The sequence below is a fragment of the Lissotriton vulgaris genome, chromosome 4_1 (genome assembly GCF_964263255.1).
Source record: "Lissotriton vulgaris chromosome 4_1, aLisVul1.2, whole genome shotgun sequence".
NCBI classification, from domain to species: Eukaryota; Metazoa; Chordata; class Amphibia; order Caudata; family Salamandridae; genus Lissotriton; species Lissotriton vulgaris.
This window is the reverse complement of record NC_141691.1, coordinates 588,870,432-588,896,229: the sequence shown is the minus strand read 5'-3', so window position 1 is coordinate 588,896,229 and position 25,798 is coordinate 588,870,432. Positions and strand designations below refer to the sequence as shown.

The 25,798-nt window shown below is 44.4% G+C and overlaps 1 protein-coding gene across 1 annotated transcript in view; it reads right to left on the bottom strand.

Moving 5' to 3' along the window:
• Positions 1–25,798, bottom strand: part of BMPER (BMP binding endothelial regulator) — a 477,629-nt gene that overhangs the window by 238,994 nt on the left and 212,837 nt on the right. Inside the window, exons 5-6 of the mRNA XM_086964813.1 lie at positions 25,279–25,369; positions 20,975–21,057 (exon numbers count right to left, since the gene is read on the bottom strand). Coding sequence (XP_086820939.1) covers positions 20,975–21,057; positions 25,279–25,369 — 174 coding nt within the window. The remainder of the gene's footprint in view (positions 1–20,974; positions 21,058–25,278; positions 25,370–25,798) is intronic.

Genomic DNA, 25,798 nt, shown 5'->3' with positions numbered 1-25,798 from the left:
TCCTTCTGCTATTCTTCCGAATCCAAATAACTGACTAACATATCCACCACTTAAAATGTATCTGCATGTTTTACTATACTAATTTAACAGTAATCCTCTATGGGTCCCCGAGTAGCTTGCTACTCACCGAAAAAGCGCTTCAACGCCTCGTCAGGGGTAGTAAGCGCTATACAAATGCAATTACAATACAATACAATATGTTGTTGAGGTAATTCTTCACAGGCCCCTATGTACACATGTAGATAAGGCACCTTGCTCAAATCAGGTCATGTAAGTCATGAGTTTGATTTTGCTTTCACCCACCTTCTCGAAAACGTTTGCACTCAATAACTGGGATGCTCCAGGGTAACCGTGCGCTGTACAAAACCGATTTAATAATAATAATAATAATAATAATAATAATAATAACTCATTAAACAGAGTATTCCATTTTTAATTGTGTATTTTTTGTGTATTTATTTATTATTTTATTTATTTAGGAATTGTGAAGTTCATCAAGCAGCTGTTGGCTTACTTAAAAACAGGAAACATACCTTAATTTTAATGAGCAAAACAGAGGGGTATCATGGCACTAAATGGGAAGCTGCTAGAGTGAAAGCGTGTGATGTTGTGATAGAGAAAACATTAAACAGAAGATTACAGCCACATTTTGAGACCACCTGCCTATGTACGAGAGTATAATAGCAGGGAGGGCTTACAGTGCTTCTTTAGTACCCAGCTCTTTATTCCTTGTATCTGTTTAGGTTTAGAATTGCTTTAAGGCAGGCCTCATTTCGAATTAAAAGTGCCAATGCCCATACAGGTGCTGGGTGCCTTCAGAGCTACAATTTATCCATTTGCACTACCACCACCGAAAGAAAAGAGATATGGAAATGTACTGAAAACATACAAGATCTGGAAATGTGTAATTTCATAACAAGGAGGCCTTTGGGCACTGTTGCATTTATTCTTGTGTGGTAGATTAGCACTAAACCAAACACAATCTAAAACCTTTTAGACTATGAGCACAGTTCGAGGTTTTACATGGGTCATACGGCCCCTGATGTTAAACTGCACCAGTTTAGCTTTCCTAGAGGAACTTTCACTTGCTTACAAGAGAGTGTTCCAGAGGCAAATAAGAGATGCCTCTTCTGTGCCTGTTCCATTCCTGAACATGGTGCTACACAGCAACATTCTCTACATGGGTTCAAAATGTAGGCCATCCCTGGGGGCAAGGGTTTCAACTCAGTCATGGAGCATCTTAACAACACCAAAGGAAGGTACAATCCAAGGCAATGACAGAAAAGAATGAAAGGAAGAGACCGCAGATGGGAACAAGACATAAATAGGGGTAATTTGTGTGGGTGATTTACTTAATATCATTCAAAAGTCAAAAAGGAGGTGAAGGTTTAAACCTCTATTTTACACATATGAGTTGAAAAGCGCGCTGGCATTCCAATTTTCACAAATATATAGCGCTGACTGGTTCCCGCTTTCTTTCATTCGGATAAACACAGCTCCCAAGGTAACTGAACTTTCGTTATTTATTTAACGTCTGATCCAGAGGTTTCAAAACGTCCTAAACTTAACTGCACTGCGAAGTTTGATCATTCGCATAAAGGATTAAAAAGCATGCGCTGTGGGGACAGCAGGTCATCTTAAATACACTGAATAAATATGGCACCAGCACACATCAAAGTCATGTGCGCTGGAATGTCCTTACAAGCAAATGCACTAACTGCTTTGTACACAGGCTGCTCTGAAGTGTTTGACTTTAATGACCTGCTCTGGGAGCTACCTTCGAGATAAAAGAAGAATGAGACCATTAAGCAAAGTCCCAGACATAAAAACATTCAGCTAAGTCCTGGCCGCAAAAGCACTTGAATCCTGAAACTATGTTTGCCCTCCATGCAAATCACCTACTTATCCGGAAGCATGTTCCTCACCTCTTCAAAGTAAATCATGTGAGAAATGTCAGTCTTTTGAAAAGGCACTAACCAGCTATCATACCTTTACACAATCTCAGTGTGCATTGCCCCAAAAACATACAACATACAACCTCCAAAAGGACAACTTAGAAAGAAAACTGGCCAGACATCCAACACAGCACAGATATTACAATCAATCGTCTTTCACTGAGTTCACAACAGTCTTGACCACAATACTAAACAATAACAAACCCCAATAGAATGTGTTAGTCAAATCGAATCAACTTAGTCTTTATTCGATATTTTCAATCATAAAAGACTCAAAAACAGTACATACAATATCATAAAGTACCATAAAATACCTTAAGAACACAATAGTAATTACAATTTAGAGTTCCTTTAAAATACCATTAAAAATGAGTGTTCCGTTATAATTGTATGGTTCTATATAAAATGTAATATCATTTATTGGTGGTAAAAGTAATGGCTATGATTCATATCCACAGCATTTAAAGAAAAATGTAAAACACCATATATAAATACAGATTATTCATGGGAAAACGGTACACAGAGGGTACGCCACACTAAATGGATATGCAAGTTAATTAATGAAGAGTAGTTACTGCGGTAGCCTCCAAACTGGTTCGTCAAAGGGCCTATGTCCAGCTCAGAAATGTCACCATAGCTATAGCTACGTCTTCGCGTGTGTCTGTTTACAGAATACGCAAGGCTGTTTGTCAAGATCTTGTGCCAAGGTTTCAACAGATCGGCTTGAGCCATTTATGTTGAGGACCCTTATATGCTGGGCAAACAAACAGTACATGAGCTATAGACTCTTCCATAGTGAAGCACATGGGGCATTTAATATCTTAAACATTATGCCACTTTGACGTAAAAGATTTTATAGGGAGGGTACCCACTCTAAATTGGTGATATTGTTTCGTATCGCAAGGTCTTGTGATAAAATCCCAATATGCTTCAGGCCTGAATCCATACTTATGTTCTAAAAAGATACCTGTCAGGAAGGGTGCTACTCACCAATTACATGGACTTATAATTGACCATGTCCCTATAGAGTGCTTTGCAATCATTTTTAGTTGGAAACAGATTCCATGCTGGGTCCTCCCACAGATCTGAGCCCCATATCGAGTAATGTTCCCCTGATCATTTGTAGCCAATTCATTTTTGAGGACATGTCAGCTTCTCTAATTAGCTTTACTGCATTAGCATATGGTGCTTACTCCGGTGTTGTCCATAGCCATCTCCAGTAAGCCAGGGGTCTAAAACCCGCTGCCTCCTCCAATGAAATACATCCCAAATCTAATAGTAGGGGTTTAAGAGGAGTCAATTGAGGGAGACCAGTTAGTGATCTCAGGAGCTTGTTTTGAGCAAGGACTAGGGGAGCTAGATTTTCAAAACCCCAGAGCTCTGCACCATAAATTATCGATGCCCTGATTTTCCCTTTATAGATTGTTGGAGCTGGCCCTATCGGTTTAGTATGGGAGAGTCGGTGTTCTTTTAGTAGGGCGCCTGCTAGTTGGTTATGCCTGAGGACTAACAAATCTATCTAGGATTTTCAGTTCATCCTCTTACCCATTGTTACGCCCAGATATGTGAATGTGCTGATTTGTTCCAGGGACCCGTTGTTCATCTCTACTCTGCCTTTTACTATTTTATATTTGTGCAACACCATGAACTTGGTCTTATCGACGTTAACTACCAGCTCATGGTTGCTGCAAAAAACAGTAAATCTGTCCAGGGCACGTTGCAGACCGGATTGAGTTTTGGACAAAATTAAGGTATCGTCTGCAAACATTAATAGTGGTACCTTCGAACCGGCAAGAGTAGGGGCATCAGTTGGGTAGGCAGTATAATATAAAATAACCTTGTTTATGAACAAGGAGAAGAGGGTAGGGGCCAGAACGCACCCTTGGCGTACACCCTTATTTACTAGGAAATGATCCGTCAATTCGCCCTGTTGACCCCACCGTACCTGGGCATAGGTAGACTCATGCAGTTTAATGATAAAAAGTAGGAGCTCAGGGGGCATCCCTGCTTACTTTAGTGTGTCTCATAGCTTGTATCGGGGCACCAGGTCGAATGCTGATTTTAGGTCTATAAATGCAGCATATAAAGTCCCCCCGGCTAAAATCACAGTACTCCAATAGATCATCATGAATCTAAAGACTTGGACGATAGTACTGACATTGGGGCGAAAGCCAGCTTGAAAGGTGGATAGAATTTCATGATCAACTATCCAAGTGTTTATTCTCTCAACACAAGTCTGGCCACAATCTTTTGTAGTGTGTCATTTAGGCTTATCGGCCTGTAATTACTTTAGCTGTCGCGGTCCTCTTTTTTGAATATTGGGATTATTTCTGCCCCACATCAGGATTCTAGTATGAGGGCACCTCTAGTCAGGGCATTGGATATTATATGGATGTATTTAAGCCAATTCTTCCTGTCTTGTTTAAATATGTCGGCCGGAATGCAATCCGGACCAGGAGCCCTGCTTGCAGGGATAGCACCTAAAAATCTTTCAATCTCCTCTATATCAAAACTTAAGCCAATATCAGAGGTTATTTCAAGGTAACGTAAGGGGGTACCTATTGTGGAAGCAAATTGGGCCTGATAGTGTAGAACCCATTGTTCTGGTGGCACATGATTGACTGGTACAGGCCCTATTGTTTCCACTACCCCATTTAACTGTTTGCCATAATTGCCGCCCGTTTTACCATTAATGCGTTAGTCAATACCGCACCATTATATCCAAACCAATTCAGGCGCACCATATAATGGACATTAGAGAACTTGATAACACTTCACTCTTCATAAAACACATATGGAACTTTATGACAGAAAATAAACATTGAACAAACACCTCCCCAGCACCCCACATTCAGTCTAGTTTAATGGTGAATTCTGACCGTAACAAAATTCCATACTCTCAGTACATCAAAAACACTCGCCAAGTGGGGCAATGTACATACCAGTCATCCAAGGTGACACATACCTAAATTGGTAAAGACATCCATCTACTCAAACCAAACATTTCCAACATGAAACAACCAAATATACATGAAAGTTTCAGAATAATTTACACCCACAGTACTGATGATCAAACCCCAATAATCAGAAAACAGACTTTAGTCTATGGCAGAATTCTTAAGACCAAGGGATGAAGTTACCCAAGGTTTGACAGCGCTGTAAGGCCACACTAATCGCAATATGGCACTAAACAAATTTCTGTAATATAGCATCACATATGTAGCTGTTCTTCTTCTCTGCCTTCTGTCTAGGTTCTGATCCATTTCATTGCCTCTCTTAAACTCCTTCCAGAAATCCACCCGCCCAAAGATCTACCATATAAATGAAGTAGTCAGCACCTCTGTAGAAACCGAAGGTTTGATAATATCAAGAAATAGTCCCAAAAGACTTAATTTACAATAATATTGCAGTTTTTCTGTTTGCCTTCGACAGTATGACTTGCATATAGTAATATTAAAATATATCAACTCATAAATTCACAAAGTTTAATAAAAGAAAAAGGAGTGGGGCAAGAGGTGAAAGCAAAAAGAACAAGCATTTGCAATGCAATAGGTCTCGCATTAGGAAAGTTTGAGTTATTGGTATTGTAAATGACAAATTTTTAATTATTGTGTTGGTTTTGAAAATAGCGAAATTAATAGGTTTGTCATTTACAATGCCAATAGTTTTAACTTTCGCAAACGTGACACCTATAGCATTTGTAATGCAATATGTGTTGTATTTACATGACTTAGATGTATTAATATTACAAATAACAATGGCTTTTATTTTTTTAATAATTAATACTTAGATAAAAGTTATTGTAATTTATAATGGCAATAGCTTAAACTTTTGTAAATAACTTTTGGGAAGATTATGTTCAGTGTATTTTATTGTGATGAAAATCCAAGAACAGAAGTGAAATATTAACATCTTTTTGTGACATTTGTAATAAAGCTTGAAACATTGAGAGAACATATTAGAACCAGTTGTTGTTAAATGGTTGCACAGAGTGATGCTGTGGCCTTCAGTGGTGTTGAGTGATGCTGTGGCCTTCAGTGGTAACCATGCACTAATCGCATGTAATACGTACAGTTTGGGCGACATGAAATCAAGGCGACCATAACTCAAAAGCAGAGTTGCTTCTCTTGGTTTGTGAAATTTGAATATACTGCTGTTTGTTCAGCAGCAACACCAAACACGAATGGTGAATATTCATGTGCTAACGCAACAACCTGTACTTTTTCAAACACAACTGTGCAAATACAGCAAGCAAGACTTTTTAAACACGAATGCTGGCTATTAATGTGCAAATGCGCTGTGCATCTGAAGACACCACCCGGTTTGCAGCTGATGCGTGCATATTGCTCACCTCACACTGAACATGGGCCTCTCATACATGGGCATGACTTGCACAGCATGTATATGGCGCCCCTCGATGCATCCCCATCTAATGTGGGGCCCCCTAGCCACCAGCAACTGCATGATGGAACTTAAGAGCCGTCTTTCTCTGGGGCTGACAGGCCCAGACATGCAGAGATGCGGATTAAAAAGCTGAACATTTCTGCAGTTGTTGCATGTCCTGGCCAGTCATTCTATAACATGCACACTGATTTTGAGCTCTTTTTCAAACACCACCGATTTAACCAGGTATGGGATCTGTAGAACAGGTAACGTGTTTTGTCCAAGATCACACAGCATTGCTGAAGTGGGAAGGCATTATTAGAAGGGTCTTCCCCATGAGCCACAATTGTCAAGCTAACACAAATCGCACGTAGAATTCAGTCATAGACTACAAATGTAGAACAACTTCCGGGAAATGTAAGCTGCAGGATACATCGAGAAAAACAGACGTGGACAAACTGCATATCTGACATGGGGCAAAGGTCAGTGCTCGAGGCTCGATTGTAAACACCATCTCGGGCACACAGAGGCGCAGATCGGAGCAGCTGGCATGGAGCGCGCGTGGCCAGATGTGAGGGAAAGAAAGGTAGAAGTGATACTGGCAGACGAGCTGCATCAGTGCAGATGTAGCACTAAAGCACGCGCCAAACACCGCGAAGAACAGGCGCTTCCTTTTAATCCGGTTCAATGTACTCATTGAATTGCTCTCGAAAGGATGAAACGTGGCGCACGGATAGTTCATTAGGATTTTAAGAGCCCCAGACATGCTACTCGATTGATGGATGCATCTTGGCCACCATTACTAAAGGCCAGCCCTGCTCCTCGGAAGGATGAAAGGCTGAGTTGCTGTACGGGGATCTCAGCGCTGAGTGGCTACGCTAGAGGCGCCACCTTACCTCCTCCGTGCAGAGCCGACATTCCTTCTGCAGCGTCTCCGCCCGCAGTCCAACAGTTTATCCCAAACAACCCCTGGTGCTGGCACCCTCTTACTTTACTCAAACACACTGGAAAGTGAACCCCCTTGCGGCCAGAAACCTGCCTTCAAGGCGGAAGGCGAAGAAGCACCCCGTAGTGCAAACGTGGCGCACGGATAGTTCATTACAGTCCAAATGCTAATCAATATTTTAAATGGGTCTGAGCACCTGGATCCAATTCTCATCTGTAAAAATAAATTATCACCACCGATGGGCCCGGGATTCCAGAGGAAACGCTGTGCCCGCCTCCCTGCTCAGGGCCGCGCTGCCATTGGCGGACCCCTGAGGCAGGAAGCCAGGCAACGGGAGAGAAGACGTAGGCCGGGCCAGAAGAAAGAAGAAAGTCCCGCCTGCTGCTGGGCTATGATTGGCTGCCCGCCGGGATGGAGCAAAGAAGCTGAGTCCTCCCGCGGCCCGGGGCTCCCGTGAGCTAGGGAGAGACCCGGGGCCGCCCCAGAGAAGAGAAATCCTGCGTAGCCGGTGAGTAGGGTCCGGTGCTGGTGTGTGTGTGTGTGTGTGTATGTGTGTATGTGTGCGATTGCGGCGGCGGCGGCGGCGGGGGGAGGGGGGTCTTTGTATGTGTGCGTGCGTGTGTGTATGCTCGGCGGGGGGGGATTGTCTGTGCGTGGACTCTCGTGTGTGGGCGGCGGCGGCGCGGGGGGGGCTGGGGAGGTGTAGTGTGTGTCTGTATGTGTGCGCTCGTGTGTGTGTCGTGTCTGCCTGCTTGTACATGTGTTGTGAATAGCCTGCTCTCTGTGTGTGTGTGTGTAGGTGCGGCGGCGGCGACGGGGGGGGGGGGGGAGGGGAGGGAGGAGGTGTGGCTGTGACTGTGATGTGCGCGGCTGTGATGTGCGCATGCGTGAGTGTGCGCGTGCACGCAGTGTAATCCAGCCAAGAGAAGCTCGTGGCAGTTACCTGTCCTCCATTCCCCCGAGTCAGATAACTATAAGTCTCCACCCTGGACGCATCCTTCGGATGCGAATTCCAGGGCGAGACCTAAAAAGGAGAAATAAATCAATGTTATGTTTTGGAGATTTGTAGGGCATGGCTTATCACCTGTGAAGGTATCCATGTGCCGGAGCAGGAGTGTAGGTCTGCATGTGCTCCTGGTAGAACATACAGGTCTTCAGCTTCTTGAGGAAGTTGAGGAGTAGAGTGGTGGTCTGGATATGTAGAGGGGATTAGTTTGAGCTTTTTTCAGGGATGAAGGAGAAAGCACAACCTCTTGTCTTGCTTCTGCGGATGAGGGGGGTTCATGTGAGGCAAAGAGAAGTGGAGCGTAGGTGTCTGGAGGGTTGGTAGAGATGGAGTCAGTCTTTGAGGTAGGCTGGTCCTTGTCACGAAGAGCTTTGTAGGCATGGATGAGGAGCATAAATGTGCAGTGTTTCTGGATGGGAAGCCAGTGCAGTTCCTTGAGGTAGGGCATGATGTGTGCCCTTCCAGAGATGTTTAAGATGAGTCTGGCAGTGGTGTTCTAGATGGTTTGGAGCCTTAAGTGAGGTGGCTGGAGATGCCAAAATAAAGTGCATTGCCATAACAAGTCTGCTGCTGATGAGGGCTAGGGTGACCATGCGTCTGGTGCGGGTCGGAAGTCATTTGCAGATTTTGCAGAGCCTTCTGAGTTTGTAGCAGCAGGCCCATATCATGACATTGACTTGTATGTTCATCGAGAGCTTTTCGTCAAGGATGATGCTGAGGTTTCTGGCATGATATGTGGGGATGGGCATAGGACCCAAGTCTATTCGCTCCAGGAGGAGTCATGGTGGGGGTTCTTATTTCAGAAGATCAGAACCTCGGTTTTATCCATGTTGAGTTTGAGGCAGTTCTCTCACATCCAGTTTGCTACGTCAGACATGCATGTGGTGAAACTGTTCCTGGTGGTGTTGTTTTTGTCAGTGGGGGAGAGGATGACCAGAGTGTCATTGGTTTAGGAGACAATGTTGATGTTGTGGGTTCTTATGACACAGGCGAGAGATGCCATGTGAAAGTTGAACAGTGTTGGGCTGAAGGAGGAGACTGGGGGACTCTGCAGATGATTTTCTTGGGTTTGGAGGTGAAAGTGGGGAGTTTGATCCATTGAGTCCTGTTGGAGAGTAAGAAGAAGATCCAACTGAGGGCAACTCCTTGGACACCTGATTCCTGAAGTCTGGCGATGAGAATCCCATAGTAGAAGGTGTTGTATACTGCCAAGCAGTATGAGTGCAGTGGTTTCTCCTCTGTCCACGATTAGGCAGGTGTCACCTGTTGCTGCTAGAAGGACGGTCTCATGCTGTGGTTGCTATGGAATCCTGATTGCGTGGAGTCCAGCAGATGGTGCTTTTCAAGATGGGCGGCGAGCTGCTTGTTGGTCTGTTTATCCAGGACCTTGGCTGGGAAGGGTAAGAGGGATGGGCCTGTAATTGCTAAGATCTTTAGGATTTGCCAGGAGTTTCTTCAGCAGAGTGGAGAGGTAACCTCTGCATGTTTCCATCTGTCTGGGAGATGTTAGCTGAGAATGTAGGGTTTGATGATGATAGTGAGGTTGGCACTGATCAGTGTGTTTCCCAGGCTGTACATGTGGTGTGGCAAGAATGCAGAGGGTGATGATAAGTAAATGGCCTGCATGATTCTGGTGGTGTCCTCTGTGATGAGTGAGCTCCAGCTTGTTTGGAGGTGGGTGCTGGAGGTGGCGGGGGAAGGTTGCCTGGTGATATCCTCAATGGTGGGTTGGGGTGCGAAGTTGGCATATATCTTGAGATTTGTTTTATGTGGTAGAAGTCTGAGAGGTTGTTGCAGAGGATCTGTGAGGGGGTGAGGTGTTGGTGGTGGCTGTCAGGTTGATGAATTCCTTGACGATGTTGAAGAGTTCATTGTCTAGGTTGGAGCAGGATTCTAGTCTGATCACGAGGGTGGCTTTCCTGGCTTCTCGATCTGTATGTGGTACCTTCAGAGGGCAGATTTGTAGGTGTCTCTGGAGGTGTTTGTTTTGGATGGTCCTCCATCTTCTTTCCAGTTGCTTGCAGCGGTGTTTTTGGAGACTGTGAGGTCCTTGATGTACTAGCATGCCTTAGCATGAGCTATAGTGTGTCTGATTGTTTTTTAAGGGGGGTGGATTGAAGGCGCAGTCTGAGATACAGTTATCGAAGGTGGGTAGGTCTTTCTGTAGGTTGCCATTGAGGGTTGGATGGCTGGATTTGAGGGCAGAGGTCCAGTCTAATTCTGTTAATTTTCTCCAGTTGCAGGTGAGTTTGACGGTTGGTTTGGTAAGTTGGGGTGGGGGGCACTGATGTATAAATGTAAAACTGAGTGGTTTGGCCATGTAAGCGGGGAGGTGTGACTAAAGGTGACTTTCTTGCAGGATATGAAGATAGGGTCGGGTGTGGGTCCAGCAGCATGGGTCAGGCCCTGTACAATCTGTGTGAGGGCAATGTTGTTGGGGCATTCTAGGAGGTCAATGGTGTTTCAGTCCATGGGGTCGTTGAGATAAATGTTGAGGTCGCTGAGTAGGAGCTAGTTGTTGGATCTGATGGGGATGGGGATGATAAAGTTGGTGAGGAGCCTACTGAAGGACATGCATGGTCTTGCCAGTCAGTAGGTGAAGGTGTCTGTGAATGTCGCAGAGTGGCTGATCAGTAACTGGAAGCCCAGGTGTTCCATGAGCGCTGTAGTTTCATTTGGAGGGGTGGTTGATGGTGTCCTTGTGAATAATTGCAAGGTCTTCTCCTGGCTTATGAGGACTATTGCAGTGGATTATCTTGAATCCAGAGGGGGGGCCATGGTGATGGCAGGGGTTGAAGACAGGCTGAGCCCGGTCTCGGTAAGCAAGAGGATGTCTGGGAAGTGGGTGTCATTGAGGTTCCAGATCTCAATGGCGTGTTTGCAGATGGATCTGGTATTTAGATGCTTGCAGGAAATACAGGCTGAGGTGTTGGAGGACGGTGGCACTGGGGGGATGTTGCAGGAGAAGGAGCAGTGAACACATGAGAAGAAACCAGTGCGAGGGCAGAGGCTGTGGTGGCATTCAGTGTGGAGCGCTAGCAGGTAGGGCAGGGCTGTATTGGTGATGGTAAGAAAGACCAGTGTCTGTGGTGTTGAGTGCAGTCCAGGCATGGACAGGCACAGACCGACTTGTCTTTTTTGCATGTTTGGGCCTCCAGCAACACGGTTGTGCAGCAGCTGCCAATAAGTATGTCCTAGGAGGTGGAGAATCATTGACCAAGGCTTGGAAGGGATAGGAAAGCAACAAAAGAAGAGAGCAGGAGAAGCACATGGGAGAATGCACACATACAAAAACAAGTACAAAAGGCAAAAGGATTAGGCAGCAAAGAGGGTGCTCACAGGGCACAGAGCACAGGGACAGACAGGTACGAATGGAAAGTGCAGAGAGGTACAGCCTTGGGCAAGATGGCCAGGTTCTGAAGGGCATTCGACTGGTCGGAGCACCAGTCCAAGTTAAGTGGTAGCAGGGGCCTAAACAGTCAGTTATGTTATGTTATTGTCGTTTGTCTAGAACACAGGCTAGCACTTGTATGGCCTCAAAGAACTTTTGGTTATTTTGGAGTTTCCATGTTAGAAGCGGCTGAGTTGTCCCGTGATTATATGTTCTGGGCATTGCTGCTTCATTTGTCATTGGATGTGCTGCACTGTCATATTAAATTAGTTGAGGGTTTTTCATTCTGGTGAATCACAAGCCTTTTACCAATAGCAAATGCACCTATTATGATAGTAACATGGTTCCTTCACCTTTCAATTGGAGATTATCTCACATTTTAGAGTAATACAACAATGTTGGTGGTAGCGTTTCTCAATGAGAGAAAACGTCCGCACCTTCTGTTGGCGACTATTTTCACTGAGCAAATTGCGTGTGAAGTATCAAGGGAAGAGGTGCACTGAGAACCTGGTAGAACACCCACCACCAGGGGTGTTAAACAAAGCAACTTAATGCCCGTATCAATACTCAGGAAAAAACCAAGTTACAACAAGCACCCTCTTAGAAGTCCGATGTCAAGAAAATTTTCCTAACACATTGGTTATTTCATAATTTTTTTTCACCAGTTTCAACCATGAGTTCATAAGTGGTAAAGAAACTTCAAAATATGGATCCAAAACCGTGGGTTGTTCTTCAAAAATCTTTATTTTGAGCACATTAAAAGTTTTCCAGCTTTGCACTGCCGACACGTGTTTCGCCCACTCAGGGGCTTTTTCAAGGCAATCTCGATAAGGATGGGCAGGTCTTGTTGTCGAGATGTTCTTATCAGTAAGGCCCTAACCTAATAATAAGTAGGCTAACCTAGCGCCCAGCAGTGGAGATCCGGCCCATATGCGTACAACGAATAAGACTTATCAAGGTCTTCAGGACTCTAGACCACATGAACACAAGAACTGATCTCCGCACAGTGACTTAAGCTATCCTATTAATTATCAAGTTGGAATCTATACCTTTATCAGCGCAACCGTCAGCATCATATTAAATAGGATCCTTTATATTATTACATCATACCTGCTTCGCCTTACTGATAAGAACATCTCGACAACAAGACCTGCCCATCCTTATCGAGATTGCCTTGAAAAAGCCCCTGAGTGGGCGAAACACGTGTCGGCAGTGCAAAGCTGGAAAACTTTTAATGTGCTCAAAATAAAGATTTTTGAAGAACAACCCACGGTTTTGGATCCATATTTTGAAGTTTCTTTACCACTTATGAACTCATGGTTGAAACTGGTGAAAAAAAAATAATTATGAAATAACCAATGTGTTAGGAAAATTTTCTTGACATCGGACTTCTAAGAGGGTGCTTGTTGTAACTTGTTTTTTTCCTGATTATCTCACATTTAACTGTTTTGATGCATGTCAGTTATGTCTTTGAAGTGATTTTTATGCATGCTGTGTTTTGGTGGCTAGTGAGTTTGGGAGCAATAGGATAGGCCGATATAATGCAAATCTTTGCTATGCTGGGTGTATGAGAGACGTTATTTCTAATGTGTACTGTCAGATGTGCGTGTGTTTGTGTGTATGTCTGTCATTTCATGGTCACAAGTAATTTGTTTTTTTCTACTGCATTTAACTGCATAGTGAAATACCAATCACCACAATCTATGCAACCTTTTAAAAACCCTTTAGAGTAAGCCTGAGCATAGCTCGCGGAGTTTGTCTCCGTGGAATTCCGGGGAGTTGCTGAAAAACTCAGCGAGATTCCACGAAGTTTCATGACCGTAATTTGGGTAAGTCACTGCCGCACCTTGTCTGCTTAATAACCAGCAGTGGAGAAGTGTGGCTCACTGGTTAGAGGAGGCAGACCTGGAAGCAGAGGTCAGCCCGGGACCAGGGTTCAATTCCCGCTCGGTGGGGTCTTGAGTCCTAAAATGTCCATGGACTTGACAATTCTCGCTCCGGTGCCTACTCGATTCACGGGTTCACACTCTGTGACTCTGGGTAATAGCTTGCTTAATCTCCACAACGGCCCCTCGCGGCGGGATGCCTGGCTTTCACCTTGCGGATACCCTGCTGGGGTTATCTCACAGGAGAATACCAGGACGGGTTCCCCAAGCAAGCGCTTAGAAACCGCTCGGTGATTTGCGCTATATAAATTCCTGTACATTTACATTTACATTTTGTGGCCCCAGAAGACAAGCTTCCTTAAAAGTGACGGTCCTGCAGGTCCTCATTTGACCAACAATGCTTGCCCGGGTAGCGGGTGAGTGTGCACTGACTGAGTAGAGCACACTGCATACACACCAAGCATGGCTCCTCGCTGACATGCTGCGAACCACTGGTCCCCGGAAAGTTATGTCAGCCTCTAGGCTCTGCATCTTACCTGTGATCTCCACCGTAAGATCACAGCACTGCAAGAACTCCTATGCTAAGCTGCATGCTAACCACCACAAGGCTTCATCACCATCACCCTTATTTGATCTCAGCATCCCGCTACCATCTTCAAGGAAGTACTGGAGCGTGGAGATCTCCCGAGAGGGAAAGCGGAAGTTGGTGATGCCTCAGTCGGGGCAAGAGAGACACTGGACAGCTCCAGTCCGCACCTGCATTAGACTTTCACTGATCTTACAGGTAAAAGGCATGGGCAAAAGAGACTGAGTATCGCATCAGCAGTTTTTAATTTAAGTAGGTGCCGGTGGGCTGTAAGCTCCGCTACACAGCGTAGCAGAGTTTTTTTATGACCTCCACGCTCCATGCGTAGTGCAGAGTGGGTCCACACTTACTTTAGAGGACCTACATTTAGCCCAAAACATATGTTTGTGAGATAATGGCTTTGCGGGGTCCCTTATAATTTTGTATTATTCCACAAGCACCAGCTGAGTGACAAAATCTCAAGCAGCAGTCACACATTTTTTTCTGTTTTTTACCCTTTTTAGGTCTTGCCTGAGACAGCGCATGCGCTGTCTCTTCAAGACATTTAGTAAGTGGCTTTTAAAAGTGCCACCAGAGGCTTTTGCTGGCCTACAGCTTGCGTGCACGAGCTTGTGCACGTGCACAGCTGCCACCTGTGTTTAGGTCTCGCCTGTCGATGCGCATGCGCATCGAGCAAGCGAGACTATGGGGGCTCATCGACTCTTTATCCAACTTGCAAGGAATCGTGGCGATTCCTTGCAGTGCCCGTGACTTTTAAGCTCAATGCGCATGCGCATTGAGCTTAAAAGCGCGTGCACGTCCGTCTTTGTTTACCCGCTCCGCCCCCTCCCCGCCGTCTCGCATTTCCCCTGCCGCATCAAAGGCTTTCACGGCCGGCCGGCCATGCTTTCAGTTTCACGACCGGCCGGCCGTGTCAATTACATTCCAAAGCCCGCTCTCCCTGCTCCGCCCCCTGCTCCGGCCGTGTCGCATTTCTCCTCCCCCCTCCCCTCTCTTCCCTCCGTCTTGTTTGTTATTTTACCCGCTCCGCCCCCTCCCCTTCCCGCCATGTCGCATTTCTCCTACTTCTACCGTGAGGTGAGTACGATTTGTTTCATGCTTCTACACGGAGGCACTGCTACTTTTTTCTTTTTTCTCAGCTTGTTTAGTAACTTTACTGTTGTGATTCACTTTGCTGCCGCCGCCCTCCCCATTGTCCTATTCCCTATGTTCCTACCCCCCTTCCGTTTGTGTTGACTTTCTTCCTGCCCCCCTCCCGCCATACTTTCTGTTGCCTTTCTTCCCGTCCGTTGTCTTTGTTGATGCCCCCTCCTATTGCCCGTGTCTTTTTTTTTTTTGTTCGCACCCCACTCTGGTTGTCCCCCTCCCGTTGTCCGTGTTCTTCTTCCCGCTCCCCACCGTGCTGGCTTTCTTCCTGGTCCCCTCCCTTGCTCACCCGTGACCTGCACAGCCATAACTGCCTGCGGCTTCTGTGTAAGAAACATACTCCACCCCACACAGCAAAGAGGGAGGGAGTTTTGTTCTCATGTCTCCTGCTTAGCCTTCAGCTGTAATTAAATAAACTGGTAAGGAAATGACTACAGATTCAATGTGTACTGTATGCCTATTTGTTACACAAAACCTGAATGCCCTTGATCTTAAAATGTGTAGCCGCTAACAAAACGCGTGGCTCTTAGTCTGAGAGTTATTGTTAACAAGTTACACGAAGAATGAGTCATTATATTGTGCTCTGCTATCCCACTCATTTGTGTGCCCTTTGCTTATAGTTCCCCGAAAGAGCCCAGTATTCACAGGGCGACCACCAGACCTGTCCTTGCCATGTACATGCAGCACCAATGCCCTGGGTCTGCAGTGCAGATGTGGCGCAGTCATTTTTATCAACATACACCCGAGTCCATGGGTCTTCCGTGCCTTAATTAGTAGCCGCACTCTCAGCGGTGACAGCTCCTGTAAGTGCTGGGCCTGTGCTGAAAAGGGATGTGCAGTGAGTACTTTGAGGGCTCAGCAACCGGTCTGTTTTGACCGAACATGTTAATAATGCAAGCCTAAAAGGATGAGCCTTAAAACCCTTCGGTTGGATCCATTCTTCCAGCCATCTCCGCCTACTGACACTGGAGCGCTTCAAAAAGCAGAGCAAAACCTCCAAATACAAGTTAATTTTTTCTTTCTTTTTGTGTTTTTCCACAAAATGCATGAAGCATTGCCGTCTGTTTAGACTGGGTAATATATCCCCCGCCCCCATCATAATCCTAATCAGCCCTTACTGTAAAATTGTACCGGTAACCAGCCCACGTTCAAATTTAGAATGAATTATTGGCAGTCTGGATTGTCTGCCTCTGAGGTGTTCTTCCTTTCACTCTCCCGTTCATGTAAAAGAGGCCTGTCTGGCAACAGTAAACATCCAAATACAGGTGTTAATTGTATAATATTTTGACCAGTGTGTAATTTAAATGTTATATTATTGGCGGTCATATAATCTAATTAAATATCTGAGTACAAAACAGCGGCTTCGATTAAGATTCCTAGTTTTCCATATTTTGTCACAAAAAGTGTAAATTCTAAAACTTTTTAAAGCTGAGATGGTAATTCATAGCCTGGCATGCCACGGTTCAATGCTAGAAGTGTTTGCAGTTCTAGCTTTGAATCGGGGTTATTCATCTAGCTTTGAATCGGGTTTCGCACAAGGGTTGTGCTTGCCAATGGCACTCTGTTCTGTGTTGGGATTACAAATGTGCAGCAGTTCACCAGTTGTTTCCCACGTCGAGTCTCTTTTCTGCCAGTGATCCATGCAGACTACACAGCCACACCATCAGTCCGATCCAGAACAGAAGGGTGCTCTGGGCTGACCTTGCCTTTACTCACAAGTCTTTAGTCTTCTGTCTTAGCGTGCAAGAGTAGATGGTGAATGTTTTGCCATGCCCTTGTAATCTTCCACTTAGTGGTCCATTTTTGTAATTCTAGAGGTGGAGGTAATCTGTGTGTGCGACAGTAAATCACTGCTAATAATCTTGGTAATATTCCCATACAGCAGTTGCGTATGTAAATCTGTTGTACACCTTTTAGACTTAGTGCCTCAGTGCCATTGGATGAGTTATCTCCTTTTATTAAAATCGAACACAGCTAGATATCAATGATGTGCAGAAACTTTGCCTGACTTAAATATTGTGCCCTAAATATTATAAGTGAAAACAATAGAGTTCCACTGGTTTACATAGTCTATTAATTCCAGTGGGAAGATATTTTTCTAGATAATATTTAGGGCACAGCATTGATGTCAGACAATAGTCTAACAACTGCACAACCTTTCATGTTTGGTGTTTGTTGACGATGATTCAAACAATCTGTAGTAGAACTGATACACAGATGTGCAAGCAGTTTTTTCTATTAAACTCTGGAGAAGGGTGCCTGGTGCATAGAGGCGTGGGGAGGAGGCATGTGATGTCTCTGGCGTTTTTTTCATAGGCTGTTCAATACTCTAATGATGCAGTCTCACGCAGAATGTTATAGTACTGTTGACTTGCATCGAGGCACTTGCCTTTGTGCGTTAAAAAGCCTTGGAACGTGTCCATGAAAGTTTACTAAGGCAAGCATGTATTCCTGAATCAAAGTGCATGACCCATTGTGTAATAATTGTATAGCTCTTCAATCCCTGGTGGCACAGCACCCAGGATAATATTGTATTGTATTGTAATTCTGTGTCCTTTGCAGCCTCTGAACCTCTGCTTTATTGGACCCCAAATAGAGGGAGCAAGCATAATCCAGTCTAGACAAGACCATAGCTTGGAAAATAACCTGACGTATAGCGGCATCGAAGAGGCCCATCAGCGGCCTAAGCCCCCGTAAAAGTCCAAAGCAAGTTCCTGCTATTTTTAGGTCTCGCCTGTCGATGCGCATGCGCATCGAGCAAGCGAGAGTATTGGGACTTATCCACTCTTTCCCCAACTTGCAAGGAATCGTGGCGATTCCTTGCAGTGCCCGTGACTTTTAAGCTCAATGCGCTCACTCACCCTCACTCAGCCTCAACTACTCCCCCTCACCCTCGCTCACCCAAAACCCCTCACTCACCCTCACCCTCACTCACCCTCACCCTCACTCACCCTCACCCTCACTCACCCTCACTCACCCTCAACACCTCACCCTCAACCCCTCACCCTCACCCTCACTCACCCCCTCACCCTCACTCACCCTCACTCACCCTCACTCACCCTCACTCACCCTCACTCACCCTCACTCACCCTCACTCACCCTCACCCTCAACCCCTCACTCACCCTCACTCACCCTCACCCTCACCCTCACACAGTGCAATAGTTCTCAGACCATTTCAGTTAGAGCTTTTAGAAATGTTTATGGCTTTTTTTATTTGTAATACTTTAGCATTGGCTACAGGAAACAAAAATGCTAAACATTTACAAAAAAAACCCATAAACAATTCTAAAAGCACTAACTCTAATGGTGCGAGACCTATTGCATTTCCAATGCTTGTTTTATTGCTGTAATCAGGCTCCTCTGCTTTCACTACCCCTCTCCCTTTTCCCCCTCCCTCCTGGTCAGCTCCATTTGTATCTTCTAGCTGTGAATTATGATCCTCTGCTCGCACTCCCCCTCCGTTCTCCCCCTTCCCCTTCGTCAGTTTCATTTGTGTCCTCTATCACTGTGAATGTTCCTATTTCCACCAGGCACACACACCATCAGACGTCGGTGTATGCTTTCACCAGGCACACACACCGCTAGCTGTCAGTGCACGCTTCCACCAGGCACACACACCACCAGCCATCAGTGCACACTTCCACCAGGCACACACACCACCAGCTGTCAGTGCACGCTTCCACCAGGCACACACACCACCAGCTATCAGTGCACGTTTCCTCCAGGCACACAGACCACCAGCCGTCAGTGCACTCTTCCACCAGGCACACACACCACCAGCTGTCAGTGCACGCTTCCACCAGGCACACCTACCACCAGCCGTCAGTGCACACTTCCACCAGGCACACACACCACCAGCCGTCAGTGCACACTTTCACCAGACACACGCACCACCAGTCGTCAGTGCACTCTTCCATCAGGCACACACACTACCAGCTGTCAGAGCACGATTGCACCAGGCACACACACCACCAGCTGTCAGTGCACGCTTCCACCAGGCACACACACCACCAGCCTGCTACCTACAACCAGAATGGAAACAACATTCAGAGCAATGAAAATAAGTTCATTTGCTGAAAAGAACTGTTAACAAAAACCATGTCCAGATATTGTAGATCTGGCAACTTATACAAAACAGCAACAAAAAACAAACAAACAATTGCATAGCCAATAGGTCTCGCTTTTTGGACCCTATAAGTAGTTAGTTAGGTAGCAGAATATCCTTGGTGCAACAACACCAACTGTTGCAGGGCTAAAGACTTATAATTTCCGAAATGTGAGACCTATTGGCTATGCCAATGCTTGTTTATACTGGCGCTGCAATATCCCGCATCATTGTACAACATAGACAAAAACCATTGGAAAAGCTAGTTGATACATAGGGGAGACGTATCGACTTTGACAATACTTGTTCAGCTTGTTTACTCTGAATTTCCTATGCAACTATATTTATGAATTGTATACCATTCTTACTTTTTAATTGCTCTCAGTATTCATGTATTTATTTTAGAATGGTCAAGTTACTAGTAACCACTACTATTCGAGTTTCATTTTTTACAATGTAATGAATGTGTCTTTCGATCGCACGTTCATGCATTTATAAATTATTTCTTACATGTCTTTTTTGTGTACCACGAAAAGCATTAAAGTGTGCCTCTTTTGTTTAAACGTTGGTAATCCATCTGTTTCACCAGTTCCCATTTTGTTTGACATTTTTCACCTTGCATTTCTGACCCTCGTGGCCTAAAACATTTGATAAACATGATTTAACACTGACTACAATCTATGCTGTGCTCCCAGAAATTGTCAAGTTTGCAACAAAGAAAATGTGCGTTTGGCTGTTTTAGAACTTTAACGAACCAGGAAGTGAATACCGAGCAGATATGCTGCCTGGAAGGAGTTTTATTCAACCTGTTTACCCCTCCGAAAGACACACCTAAATACTCATATTGATGCAGACATTAGTGATGCGAATGGGCCTATTACAAACTGTTACACCTTTTGGTATCCTCCCCAATAAATCACGGCCTTAGCATCATCAACACCTGTTGGGAGCCATTTTGTGAAGTTTTGCCCGGCGCGGAAAGTTGCAGACATGCCAGCGTCATCCTCAGGGGCGCAAGTGCTTCACAAGTGTGTAACAAGAACAAGTTCGACAGGGAAGCAACCAGTGCAGCTTTATGTGTGGTTTAACCTTTTTTTCGGAATTGGCCAGCGGTGAGGTCTACGCAGCCTCGTGTACCTGGTGCACGGCTTCGGCCACTGTTATCCAGGGCGGAAAACGATCAACTTTCCCTCACCGCCTCAGATCCCCGTTCGCTTCGCCTTAATCTCTCAACCAAGGTACTGTGTGACACAGACAGATGTGTTTTCTGTTAACTTGCAACATCTGCTGCAGATTAAACGATCCGCAATACTGCAAGCTAAAAAAGCAGCCTGTGTGCTGAAATCTCTGGAGTGTGCTTTGACTGCCTGGGATCAGAGGGACGCAGGAAGAGACGGAGAGGAGACCCCCTTGTGTAAAGCCCGGCCCCTTCCCCCCGCTCACAAATCCTGCCCCTAGCTGTCCTGCGCCTCTCCCCTCCTCAGGTGCACGTGTACATTTTCAGCTGCTATGAACACAATGTGTAGCCTTTGAAGCCGGAACTTTAAAGAGCAGTTTTAAAGTACTTACAATGCAAGAACACTTAAGACATTTGTTCCCTTCGGGCTGGAAGTCCTCCCCTTCCTTATACTGTCTGCCTTCAAATACACAGCCTGAAAAGAGATGCAAGAAGTGACTGGGGCAAGCCCGCATAAGCAACATCCTTCTTTTCTGTTCCGACATGCACAACAATGTAAATGTATTAAAGGGACCTCGGCTCGTGCTCCTGGGACACACCACAGACTCAGCAGCCTTCAGCTCTCGCAGCCATCAGTCTATCCCCATTGCATCAGCCTTCCATGCAGTAGCGTTGCAGTGATGACACGGGCCCTGGTGCAACCAAGGAAAATGTGTCTTTTGACTGCTGGTGTGGTAGTAAAATACAAGAATGTAGAGGGTTCAATGGAACACTGAGGGCTCTGGTCCCTGGTGCCACTGCACCTGCTGCACGAATGGTGGTTGGAATGGCCTTCATTCTGAGATGTGGGGTAAATAGTGATCCCTGTGTAAATGGCAATTTGCTCTTGGATTAGGACACAAAGTGTCCCTGACAGATTTTGCCAACGAAAAACTGGAGAAGTTTATCAGTGGAGGTTAAACATGTAGAACTGAGCACGGTAAATTCAGATTCTGCATCTCATGCCCCTTCTTTACCTGGAAAACTTGTAATAGGTGGTACATACTGCATCCATTAAATACCCCATCAGGTGCAGCGTTACATCTATTTATCTCACAACTCCGATTTGATGTTCCATTCTGTTGGAAGTGACTACTGGGGTTGACTTACATGCACAACAGACTTAATTGGAATTGACATATGTATCTATGTTCAACTTTATCCTCCTATATCGTCAACATTACACCTCATCTCAAAGAGGAAATTCCATACTTTCGGAAACTGTGATTGAGTGTGTATGTACATGATGGGCCTTATTTATAGTTTTTTTTTCTGTGAACAAAAATTGATCAGTGGGTGGAAATTCCTTGAACCTGATTCATAGATGAAAGATTGGTAGACATCCTGTCCCCAGATCTGATTTACTACACAGAACAACCCATCAACACAGTGGATTCACAGACTTTTCTCTGGTGTTTCCAACCTTTGAAACTTGTTCCTGTAATGAGCAACAGTACACACCTTTCTGTGGTGGGAAATGAAAGGGGACAGAAAAAGGGACATCCCCAAGCATGATGGGAATGGATTTCTCCATGATAGAAAATGATTACCCCATGGAGAAAGAAAAACAATTTGAACGCACTTTTGCACATTTGTGTCATGTGTACTCAAAGGGAATGCCCATGGGACAGAAAGAGGCGTGACTTCTTTTTGTGCAGCAGGTGCAGTGACACCAAGCCCTAGAACCCTGTGGGGGCCATTGTACCCTGATTATTGCTGTATTTTACAATTCAAACAGAATACAGGGAGGAGGCATCGAATTCCTTGCACTAGGATCCTTGACACAATTACTATGCCATTGGGGACAGATAATCAATTGGAGAATATGTAACGAAAAGACGTACACGTGTACATCTCTAATCAGTGTAGATTTGTAAGCAAAATATGACTGGGTTCTATGAATTCCCAGAAATGAAGAAACACAGGGAAATCATATGCACGAGTATAGAATATGTAGATTAACACATTTTTGGTGACTCTGGTCCAAGTTCAGAAAGTTCAAATTCAGGCCTAGCTGGAGCAGTAATCTGCCTCCAAGACAGATGAGCAATGCATTTAATCGGACTGTACAAAACGCTTGCTTAAAAATACAGCTGTGACAATAACCAGACATCTGTGCGCTTCTGGCAACTCCACTGCCTAGTCTAGAACAGCTTGTATTTCAACAAGAATCTTGATGCAGCAGGGGTCCACTTTCACTCCTAGAGACCAGCTATCCCTCCAACCATGCAATGACAGTGTCTATGGCCTGCATCATGTACAGCTCTCTGCTGCCTTTCAGCTAAGTTCACACTATATCAAGGCTTTATGCTTACATAACTACATAGTATTTTTTATTTCTATTGAGACGGTCTTATGATAATGCAACTGAAAACCTAGTCCATTTTATTAATAGATTTTAATTGGGTGTAGCTCAAAAACAAACTATTTAAAGATGTGTTAACTAGCTTCATTATATCTAGAACCACTGGAATTTTGCAATTTTGCAGCTGAGGCATTTTACCAATAATTATGCACTTGCTGCATAATACACCTTATGCAAATGTTAACAAAAAAATAAATTTGTTTGTAGTTCAATCGGTTCAAACTCATGTTACCCCTCAGCTGAAGTCCCTTTGCAAAGATTAAGTGTTCACATTTGAGTTGGTTATTGCTGTAGTTGACTGTTAAACTAGTACTAATGAGGTGAAATCTTTGCCCAAACAATGTTACCACGTGTAGAAATGACAAAATAATGAATACTATCACAGAATGTGCCGATTATGCCACATAATTTGCCTTTTTCTTACTGCTACTTAAGTGAACCCTGCCAGATAATTTTTTCTCCCCTGATACACAATTCCAGTGGTCTTAATTATAGCATTTCAATTTATATAACGGGCAAAAAGGTGTAACAATGTTTATTTCCCTAGACTGGTTTTGGTTTCTTATCATGTCACTCTTCAATAGCAACCAGTGTGGGTTAACTACACAACCTTAAATAATGTTCACTCATCTTGCCCTATCTTCTACCAAACCCATGACAGTTTGAAGTTCTTTGTGCAATGAAGATTTTGTAATGCATATTTTCTGGACACTGTTGAACACAGAAGTCCTAATAATTTCTGATGGAGGGATTCAATAAGCCCCCTCTTCATGTAGAATGGAAGTCTGAGTTCAAGATGACATTTTAATTCACAGAAACATTAGGGAACACATTTTATGCTTATTTTGAATTTTACAATATCTTATGCTTCTAGACCTCTGTGAGTTTATAATACAGCACTTTCACTTGGGGAGAGGTACATTTATTTTATTATTTTTTATTTTACAGAGTTTTATATAGCGCAAACTTGACCCGAATCGGGTAACAGAGTGCTTTACATGAGCAACAGCTGCATTACATGCGGACACATACCTTTTTGTGAGGCCCGGGAGATTAAGTGATTTGCCCAGAATCACAGGATGTTCAGCATCATTGCCGAGACTGGAACCCAGTTCCACAGATTCGAGGTTGACTGCCCTAGCCGTTATGCCCACTCCTCTCCTCACGTTATGCCATGTGTGCCAAGTAATTCAGTGGCAGTGGCCATTGGTAAAACATGTACCTAAGGTTGATTTTATTATAATGATGTATTTGCAGAGTACCTGCAGTATTTTCAGTAGTCACACTGCTGGTGGATACTGGCTACTTAGGTCACTCAGACCCCCAGGGTTGGCAGTGACCAGGACTGCCTACGTAAAGAGCACTCAGGTACTGATAAAAATAAAAGCATTTTGCAGCCTCAACAGCGTTATGAAGCACTATACAAATGCTGGAATTCAATAAAGTACAATTCATGAGCAGGTAACATCATAACCTGCAACTCACCTCACCAACATCACCAAACCACCAGAGAATAGAAATTACATTATGTTACTGGTATCAGTTGGGAGCCACGCTCATTTGCATGGAATGAATCCATATGAAAATTTGGCACCCCAATTTCAGTAATACACTAGTGGCTTATGCCACAAGTTCTACACGCTGATTTTTTTAATGCTTTTGTTCTTTGAATGCACAAATAAACACTGTCACCCAAAAGGCTTTAAAATAAAATGTTTCTGTAGATTAGAAGCTCTTTTTGGAGAAGCTGTGCCCTATCGTTTCAGACATTTAGCAACAAAGACAGTGGCATTTTGAGTGTTCTAACCTGCATTTTCTTTCTAAATTTCCAACAACACCTCCCACAGTAAAATGCTTAAAGGAAGCTAATAATGTCTAACCCTGAGTGGTCTTGCACACAGACAATAGTTGATGGTGATAAAACTCTGATTTGCAGAGGGTACCCCAAAAGGTGCGTATAGACCGTCTAGATCTGGAGATATTTCTTAATATTGGTTCCAGAGTTGAACCCAGGAGCATTTGCTTGAGGAGAGTTCAGTATTCCAGAAGGGACTATTGTGTTCATCTCCACATTGCTAACGCTAGTTTGGAAGATAAATGTGCACGTTTTTCTGAACTGCACCTATAACAATTCATGATGACACAATACATATGTACCAATTGCCCATACTGAATGCCGCACCACAAAACTACAGAATTACAGAGAAAGTGTGGATGTTTCCATAGGGCTTAATTATATAATGCAAAATACACATTCACCAGCAATGGAACCACCATCTAAAAACGAATTACCTGGACAAGTTGGACAGCACAGCCCAGTCTGCCTCACTGGGTTTTTACAGTGAACAACACACTGTGTTTCAAACTCAGTAACAACTCCTTCCTGCAAGAGAACGACAAACAGTCATTATAAGCCTGCCTGGACCACACATATACAATAGAAACTAGTCAGAGGCCAACAAAGCAAGGTACTTCTGCGCCCTGTATATGTCAAAAAACAATTCACACAGTTATAATGTGCATGTCCAAGACGTTCAAATACCTCAAGGGCTTCATGTTTGAATTGGCTTTTTAGTCTACATTACTGTTTTGAGAGTGTAATATTTCAACTGCTCCGACTCACATCCGGCAAAACTTGGCAGGTAGGTTTTGGCTCAGACGCATCTTGTTTACTACAAAGTGAATAACGAGAATGGTGCTTTGCAAGAATTGAGTTCATTCTCAGTGTTATGTAACATATCTTAGCAGTCAGACACATTATTTTCTTCTAGCGATGTAATATTGTTTTAATATATAGAAAAAGCTGGGTACA